At 34.9% G+C, this 10,124-nt stretch overlaps 1 protein-coding gene across 1 annotated transcript; it reads right to left on the bottom strand.

The window, feature by feature from the left end:
• Positions 1–1,891, bottom strand: LOC148612944 (beta-1,4-mannosylglycolipid beta-1,3-N-acetylglucosaminyltransferase brn-like). Its single transcript, XM_088594877.1, has one exon. The coding sequence runs from the start codon at positions 1,773–1,775 to the stop codon at positions 711–713; it is 1,065 nt and encodes a 354-aa protein (XP_088451003.1). The 5' UTR covers positions 1,776–1,891; the 3' UTR covers positions 1–710.
• Between the last annotated feature and the right edge of the window lie 8,233 nt (positions 1,892–10,124).

Genomic DNA, 10,124 nt, shown 5'->3' with positions numbered 1-10,124 from the left:
TACGAAAATGCCATTTAATAAAACGATTGTAAATAATGCAGAAGAATAAAAAGATAAAAAATTGCTTTTATAGAAATTACACTCCTTTATATATAAATCCGATAACAATAAAATCTTAATAATTATTGTCACATATGATCATCTACATTAACAGATGTTTGATATGATTTTCACATTAATACAATTCATGTAATAAAAAAACACAAGTCGCATTGTAAAGCTTTGCTTTTTTTTTTCAGATGTTTAGAATTTCTTATTATTCAATATCTAGCCATATTGGTAGCAGAATTAACAATATAATTCAATGGGATTAAGATAAAGATTTTTTTATCGATAAAATACCTAAATCCATCCCTTTGTTGATTTCTTCAATAGGTATACAATTACTGAAACATTAAATTATTGTCGGATCCATCCAAGCTAAAGAGATACGAGGAAGATTTATTTCATTTTATTTGCAAAATACATTTTTGGAAACCGACAAAACCTTCATCTCTATAACAGATGCAGATGCACCAAATCGCCTTGTACATTTCATACCGATAACCCATGAACTTTTAATATGAGGGTCTACTTAAAGAAAATAATAACGACTTATCTTACATTGTTAACGGAATGTTCATATTGTGTAACACTTACTCTTAAGTCTTTATATTTGTCGATTTTAGTGACGAACTTTTAGTCAAGTTCAAATTTGAACAATATTTTGTCTAATTGAAGCATTTAGGTTCACCATACAGGACAAAAAAGATTTCATATTGTTCACAAGTTATTCGAATCCATTCTGATGATACGTTTCTTGGTGGTGCAAAATTATGGGCTGAAAAGACAAGATGGAGTTTGCTTTGCGGAGGATAACCGATGGAGAACCTTCTTTCTTGTAATAAAGTAATTCCTAAAGATTCCATTACCATGCCTAGAAATACATCGTCAAACTTAAAAAGTTTAACAAACGGAATCTTAGACCTTATCATTTTGACAACAGACATGTCCATTATGTATGATCCTCCAGAAAAAAATGGAGGGTATTCCTTGTAGGGGTAAACTTCGTACGGTATGAACCATTTGCTCTCTTTATTTCTAATTGGTGTCCAATGAACATTCTTTGATCCAGCCACCAATTGCTTGGTCTTATGTTTAGTATGAAAATATAAAAAATCCAATATGTTTGGAATATGTACGAAATAGTCATCGTCTACAAAGAATACGAATGAAGCGCCTGGACATTGGCTTACAACTAAATCAAAAGCCATGTTAGTCTTTAATGTATTATTGTAGTAATGATCAATAAAACTGAATTGAACTAAGTCGTTGTATCGTGTATACTCTTGTTTTATAATATTTTCCATAGAATGTTTATATCCGAGTAAAAACACCATTTTTAGTCGAGAATTATTGAAACTACCCCATGTTTCTCGAATGTCTTGTCTGTGTTTAGTATTAACTACGCTAGATTTCACAACTATCAACAGGAAAGGATGGCCACTCTCATTGGATTCACTACAAAGTTTACTCGGTTTGTATATATATTCAATATTCATGTATCGAAAGTACGCATTTTTGTTACTTTGCCGATTTGATTCGCTCTGCACTGTAGATACTTCAAACTTAGTGAGGGCGTCTTTTGTGAGCACCTCTCGATTCAGGACATCAATAGGCTTCGTAACATTTTGAGGCGACAAGATAGAACTCCAAACGATAGAAAGTGTCAAAAGAGTTATAATCACATATTTACGTTTCGCAAAACGGTTTAATAAGTTCCGAGAGTTCTTCATGATGTCCTGTAGTGTTTACTGTTATCAGGACATAGCATGCCGACAGTACACCAGATAAAATTGTCCATGTATGAATGTAAAGTTATTACAATCTTGATAACAATAAATCGAAATTGATACACAGTATGATCTAGTGTAACAGCTGATCACCGATATTCAGAAACTTCTTTGTTCAATTTGTTTTTAAGATCATTACAATTCTTTTTGTAAGAATGCCTTGTAGTTAAGCAATAAGATCTAGTAATTTGTACTAGTACAAATGTACAATGAACGAATACGACTAATGTTGGTAGAAAATACTACAATAAGTCCGACAAAAACAAAAAGCTACTAAAGAAATGAACCGGGCAACAAAGAATTACAAGCACAGAAACCAACACCAATATATATATTGCACCAATTCCCACGTTATTCCTTTAGAGAAAAACGGGAGAGCAACTGTGCAAGCAACTCCACTAAGTTTTTTGGTAAGGACATAAATAAAACAAAATATCCCATAAATGTCATTCATCAAATTACGATAATCAAACAGTAAAAATAAATAACATATGTACATTAAATTAGAGTGTCACTGTCAGAGATGAGACAAATACTATAAAATTGATAATAGAGTTGACACTCCCTAAAAAGTATACAAGATTCCTTACAACAAAAAAAAAGATGTGGCCTAAAAAACGGCCATAGCCGACATTGAACAGTCAATGGCGGCGCCGCCATACCTGGAGTAGCGAGCACAGGGATGTTTGGGATAAAACCAAAAGAATAAAACAGTAGTTTCCACACATTAGAACACATACATTGTACATGTAAGAGTAATACTGAAATACAGCGTGTACATTTACCGCAGCAGCCACATGCTGACCAACGGTACATACAATTTAACAGATAACTACATGTATATATGTTATAACAAATATTATGTCGGAAATGAAACATGAGCCAACAGCTAGGGCTGGTGACAACTTTGTCACCCACACGAAATATAATTACACCTAAGCAATCAAATCTGTCCCAAGACATGTACCCACTTGTTAAAAGGAGGGAATTACATGTACATACAACCATACCTATGAATGTGCTTTAATGCCATGTCACACGAAAAACAATAACATACGTGTACAATGTACATATAATGTTAAAACTTATAAGGAGCAGGCAAATCCTGGCCTCCTATCTGTTAAGGCAATAAGATGTGCTATATTTACATGAAAGTGAATTCAAACTTGAAAGATCACTGAATAGGCAAATCCTGGCCTCAGATCTGATAAAATTAAGCACAAGCAATACAACAAACGATTATACATAGTACAAAAACTGTAAATAACAGAAATACATTTGGTATAGGTAAACGTACATTGTAATAAGTCCCCATGAGCAGGCAAATACTGGCCTCATTCAATAAGTAAATTCAATAGCTAAATGTACTACAATTTAAAAGTATCAATTCTGATATGTCTTTCTACTGCATTTGAGTTCCAACGGCCAAGCTTCTTAATGTAAGCTTATGAGTAACCTATGTTGGCAAAATGGGTAGCAGCACCGATGTGAAAAACTGGGCCTTGATAGAAAGTATTGTATATACCAATGAATTGTAAAATTTTGGCCATTTGTGTAGCACCAAAATGGTTTATGGTTAGAAAACTGAAAGAGAGGTCCATCAGAGTGACCAAAATGCTGTAAGTATACAAACAAAGCTCTGACAGAGCAGAAAGCTGGGTCAGACAAATTAGCTGCCAGAGATATTGAGACAGGGTGATGTGACTTAATGTTCTTAAATTGGCGCAGCGTCAATGTGGCTGTTTTTGGGAGAGGGAAAGACATATCTTTATCAAAATCAGAAAATTGAACATCACCTGTTTGTATTATTCTAGTTGAGTCTTCCTTTGACCTTAACAAAATCTCTCCTAAACGCAAGAATGCAGAAAATGGTAACAGAAAAACAGCTTTGAGGAGTAATCTAATAGAATAGTCACTGATACATACTTCAATCTTAGACAACGTGGGTTAAAATGGTTTTAGTAATTGGTAAGCGAGAGTCACACTTTGAGCCTTGGGCATTATCACAATCTTTAAGCATTGTTCGGACAATAAATGAGTTGGATTTGTCCTCCATGTCCAAAATCTTTTGGATAAAACTTAGATCTGATATGTGTGATGTAATAGTAGAAGGACTATAGGACCTGGCAAATAAATGACCAATGAAGTTGCAAATTAGCACCGAAGGTAAAGGTAATGACAAAATCAATTTCTTAAAATTACAAAATTCAATTAATGATTTTCAACTATGTTTGTATGCAGATTTGGTTGACTTGGAAAGAACTGACTGCAGGAGCGTTCTTGCCAGAGAATTTAAATTCGGAACAAATGGTCAGAAGACAACCACTTATCAGCTAAGAAGACTGATTTTCCATTAAAGGAGTCTAGAAAATACTTCCAAGCCCTACGATCAGCCCTAGTTTCTACAGTTAACCTGATACAATAATGTGCATTTGAAAATTTCCAAATTAAGGTGGTAGAGACGTCTGAGGAAAGCTCTACTAGAGCTCACCACAATGCATGCATGATTAAAATTCCTGTATAGCTTTGTAAATCCCTCAAAGTGATTGTTTTTTTTTTATTATTTTGCTTATAACTGGTGGCTAAAGCTGCACGAATCTTTGCTATCTTGTCCACAGGACAACGCAATTCTAACTGCCTGGAGTCAACCTCGATGCCATACACTGTCAGTACTGTCATAGGGCGTACAGATGATTTCTCCTTTTTGATTGGAGCACAATGCTAAACAATATTCTGATCATTCAAACATCCAGATGAATTTGAAGGATCCACAAAGTTAAAATCATCAATAAAATAGACATACCAATAGCACTGTAATTAAACTCCATAATCCACTGCAAAGCACAGGAAAAAGACTCAAATATTTGACAACTGCTACTAGCACCCATGGGTAAATACTTATCAAAATAAAAATAGCCATTCCATTTAAAACCTAATAAATGATAGTCAGAGGGATGAATGGGAAGAATACGAAAAGCATCCTCAATAGATGAACAGCCATAAATATGTGGAAAGCCTCATTCCAATTAAAAAGGGATAAGGAATAAGTAGACTTGACATTAGAATTTTGACTATTCCGGACATAAATTTGCCCTGGAGTTAGAGTTACTGCCCATGAGTTATGATCTTGACATATATTCTTTTGGTAATAAAAAAATTTAAATTAATATAGTCAAAATTCCAAATCTTGACCTTAAGTTTTTGCGAAATATGCGCATCTATTGGCATACCTGTTGTAAGATCAGCAGCAGTATGCTGACCAGGAGCTATAGAAGTGACCCTAGCCGATGGCTCTGTAACTACAATGTTTTGAATCAAATTGTTTATCTGAGAATTCATTGGAATCCCGGAGTCAGAGTTTGTAGTGCCAGCAAATGTTTTCATCACTTGATTGGGCTGTTCAATAAGTCCAGAATGTTCGGTGACGTAAACATGATATAAGTCGGCAGAGCTTGCAGAGTTATTAATATTAGACGAAGCATCAGAATTTCATTGTTGTCTCAACAGTTCTTTTGCTAATTTAATGTAGTCAGTTTCTATTGGTACAATTGTTTCACTGATTGGAGGTTGAGGTTGGGGTTCAGGTGGGATGACATCAGGAATGGATGCAGAAGATGTTGATGGACGGGAATATTTTGAGTTTCTTTTGCAAATTCTGAACCTTTCCGTTTTGGTCCCATATTCCCACTGTAATTGAGCAGTTCAATTCTCGTGTAGTTATGTGATCTGTAATAGAATGAAAACAAGCAGACATTTTGTTAAAGATATTTATAAAACAACAACCTCAAGTACATGTACAAGAAAGCTGCTAATTCAAATATTAAAGCAGTACTAGACCCATGGTCTTATGTACTTTAACATTAGTATAAGTACCTGAAGAAGTGTAAGAAGTAGATGTGTAGTTTAATGTGCAGCTTAAACCCAATATAAATGGACCTACAAATGTGCATGTAAAATATATACCAGGTACATGTCCCTTGACGCTTGTTGGTTAACTAATGATAAGTACCTCATGTACTTATAAACATATAAACACTGAAGTTATACTGTAATCTGATAAGTGATACAAAATGTATAACCCAGTGCCACACTTATCTAGTGCTAAACATACATGTATATTCTAGATTAACGATAGAGAAAAAAATTATCATGTTTTAAATGAGTTGACCCCACATACGAAACCAATTTTACTGAATAATAATGCTGGTACCCATTACAAAATTCAGTATTGAAAAGTACAAAATTGCACGAAAATTTTTAATGTGCCTAGAAAAAGTGTTACTGCCATGTACACAGAATATGTGTAACCCGCACAATGATACCTTGTAAGAATGTTGGTAGCATGTACCCAAACAATAGAGATACTGTACAATAAATTGTACTAATGAGATCAGATTAAGTACCATGTACTAAAGTAATAAAAAAATTGGTACCATGTACCAAATGGAAATGTTACAGGTATTTGGAATTAATGATTAGAAAAGGTACCATTGTACCCATACAATAATAAAGCTGATACAGATACTTTGTATCAGGATGACATAAAGTCAATGCACCATGTACACTGCAGCTACCATGTACCCATTTTCATGTCATCAGTAAAGATGAGTACCATGTACTGAAGTAATAAAAAATTGGTACCATGTACCAAATGAAAATGTTACAGGTATTTGGAATTAATGATTAGAAAAGGTACCGTGTACCCATACAGTAATAAAGCTGATACAGATACTTTGTATCAGGATGACAGAAAGCCAATGCACCATGTACACTGCAGGTACCATGTACCCATTTCATGTCATCAGTAAAGATAAGTAATTCATAAAAGAAATAATATTACCAATTGTGATGTATGAAGAATAGCACTGCGAACACTTCGATGATATTTTCTCAATGCAGAGGGGGAGAGGTGGACCCCGTCATAAGCTAAATGGTCAAGGTTACTCCAAAATCCTCTATGGCGTCAAAATATGATATTTTCATATTCTAGTTCTTTTATTTTGTGTGCTATATACAGATTTGTCTGTACGACATTGTTATTGTAGTTATTTCCAGCTGACACTGGCGATCTAAAGAGTAGTTCACCGAAAATAACAGTCCTTATATACTGGGCTTCAACCAAGAAGTTGGCGAATGTTAATATATCTGTTGCTACATTTTCGGGCTCATTGAAGGACAAATCATTACCACTAATCTGCAGGAAAACAATATGTGGCGGAGAGTTAAAAAAATATATAGGTCCGGGTGATTGTGAATCAGTTGTGATATTGTTAAACCTCCCTGACACCGATAATGAATCTGGTATCTACACGGATCAAGCCGTGAATTAATTAAATAGTCACTTGAATTTGCAAAGTCACGAAGTCTACGAATAAAACTGTGACCAAGAAGCGCGACATGTAGCGCCATTAGCCTGATAAATATTTGTAAATACACGATGTATGCGTCACACTCAAACATGCTGACAATGTTTGTATTGTTCTGACATGCGCACTTCTAGTTCATAGTTAAATATAGAACTGGCCATTAGAAAGTTATGTAATATATTACGAGTACTGCATGCGATAAAATCTGAATCAGATTGCACAATGCAGATTTTTTTCTATGAAAGTGACTCCAGAATGTACATTAAACAATAGAAGTGAAATTCACAGATATATACACGATTTATACGATGTTCCAGACACGACTGTTGCGTACCTCATCTAAGGAACCGTACACAGGAAAATTATCTTGAAAAGTTCACTAGCGAAGGTTTCCAATATATACGTATGAAGAAAAGCACAACTAACAATAAATGTGCAGTAAAACGGAAAAATCCAGATGAAAAAAAAAACAAAACACAGAAATTAAATTATAATCAACTAAACAAAAATCACAACAAGCTTTCTTGATCAAGTTTTAAGAGTGAACATGTGATCAATCGCGCTAATTTGATCGGATGATCAGCATTGGTATGCATAAATTAAATACAGCTGGTGATATGGGCTACATTAAATAACAGAATGAGGGGACCCGTGCAGGTCCGGGTGTCAAAAGAATAGGCCTGCAGCAGCACTAAGCTTGTCGTAAAAGGCGACTAAATAGTGCTCAGAACCATAGCCGGGGGCTAGGGCGCTCTGCCCACATAGCAACTGGGTTGTGTGCCCCATGTGGTGGAATGGGGTACTCCTGGCATGTTATATGCTGGGGTTGTAAGGCTTATCCGTATTATAGCCTGACAACCCCAGCATGTAACACGCCAGGGGTACCCCATTACACCACCTGGGGCACACATCCCAGTTGCTCTGTGGGCAAAGCGCCCTAGCCCCCGGCTAGGGTTCTGAGCACTATTTAGTCGCCTTTTACGACAAGCTTAGCATGCCTACTCTTTTAGCACCCGGACCTGCACGGGACCCCCGTAGTTATTACACATTAATGTCGTGTGGTTTTGTATCTTGTTGTTTGTGTTATAAACGCCGTTATGAATTCAAGCGAAATCGTCAGTTTTCATACGTATAATAACAACACATTCAACGAACACAATTACGTTATGTTTGTCATAACATTTCATACATTAGTAAGGAAGCATATTAAATTGACGATACTCCCTTCAAAAATTACAATATTACCATTTTTGTCTGTGTAAGATATTGAATTACTTTTAGGTTGCTAAAATTATTTGTCATATAGATAGCAGTGTTTTCTCGAATATTTCCAGAATGACCATTTCGATAATTCACACTGTGAAATAAATTCGGTATATTCACTCTCGCGCTTTCACTTTGATATCAATTCGCCGATCACAGAATTTAAAATTCATATTGAAAATATCGATAAATTATGATAATAAATAGGATAATCAATTGGTTATCGTGAATAATCAAAATATAATCACTCATGTCAAGAACACTTGAGGATTTTTTTCTCATGGGACATCGGGTACAGCATTTCTGAAAGGAAAGTAAGATAATTCAATTGTTTTTAGCTTACATGACTTTCTAATGTCTGGCAGCGTTACAACATGTTATAACAAGAAACGGGCGCAGTTTTGCATGATAAAAGAAATATCTTCATCATTTCTTACCAAATACCTCAACAAGTCCTTCTGTACTTTTTCGGAAAATTTAAAACAAGTTGCTTTCGCTTTCAAAACTATTTGATTCATTTAAAAATATACATTTAAGATCTAAATTGAATAATCTCGACACTTATTCGATGTTTTGTCAATGTATACCTATTGAACAAATACGAAATGGGATTGATTTAGATGTTTTATCTATGGTGATCTCATCTAGGTTCTCCCTTTAATTCTTTTTTGTTTTTTTCCACAATATATGGGAAGTTAATGAGAATTGAGAGATTCCAAACATTAAATATATACCTTTATGCTGTGACTTATGTACTGTTACGGCAAGTTGGACATAATGACAGATAACAACTAAAATAAATGTTCTATTATAGATTTGGTGAAGTTAAATAGTCGCCAATGTCTCAATGTTTTTGCAAGCGATAAATTTTAAATAATGTTCACCACATTTCTATTAATTGTAAAAAAATGCCAGTGTTCCTGTCATCTTCCAAATATACCGAGGACCATGTTTCAAAATGCTGGAGTTGTTGATCGACAACATATTTTTTCCAGTGTGGAGGTCGGCATTCCTATGGGAAAACATTGTGCTTCTCTGCTTGCTGACCTATTCCTCCACACTTATGATCCATAAGAAGGAACATTATTTAGCTATATCCTATGGAGTATTATCGTTAAACAATCCTAGTTTCGGGGATTTTGGTGAGTAATCAAGGAAGCAGGATTTTAGCGGAAATCAAAAGAATGCAACCGCGATACTAGAGATGGAAAACGGACAAACACAATAAAGAACCAAAAGTAACTGAAATAATACATAAAAAACTCGCGGATTGCACTATAAACCTGGGAGCATGGACCAGGTGTCCCGGTAGAATAAGCGTCTTCGTCTTCTGCTTTTCTAGAAACATCCACCGAGTTGCTCATAAAAAGTCAAGTTCGGGGTAGACGAAAGAGGAAAGGAAAACTATGACACGTTAAATAAATCAGTTTCCTGGTGCAGATAGATACATCGTAACGATTCAACAGTTTATGAGAAAGACCATAAAACCTCTATAGTGATGGCTTCTTGTAGCAAGATACATTAGTATTTCATTCTTTTGATTTCCGCTAAAAAATCTTGGTTCCCTTCATTGCTCTTTCGTTATATGATTTTCATTCAGTTAATACGTAGGTTATATTTTGGACCTTGTTTTTATGATTTACCACAGTTTTACTTGGTCCTA

Source organism: Perna viridis, chromosome 7 (genome assembly GCF_037379345.1).
Source record: "Perna viridis isolate PV_CMFRI_1.1 ecotype Kerala chromosome 7, ASM3737934v1, whole genome shotgun sequence".
NCBI classification, from domain to species: Eukaryota; Metazoa; Mollusca; class Bivalvia; order Mytilida; family Mytilidae; genus Perna; species Perna viridis.
This window is presented reverse-complemented; position numbering and strand designations above follow the sequence as displayed.

Coding starts and splice junctions, on each gene's coding strand:
- LOC148612944 (XM_088594877.1), bottom strand. CDS start 1,775: ATGAAGAACTCTCGGAACTTATTAAACCGTTTTGCGAAACGTAAATAT.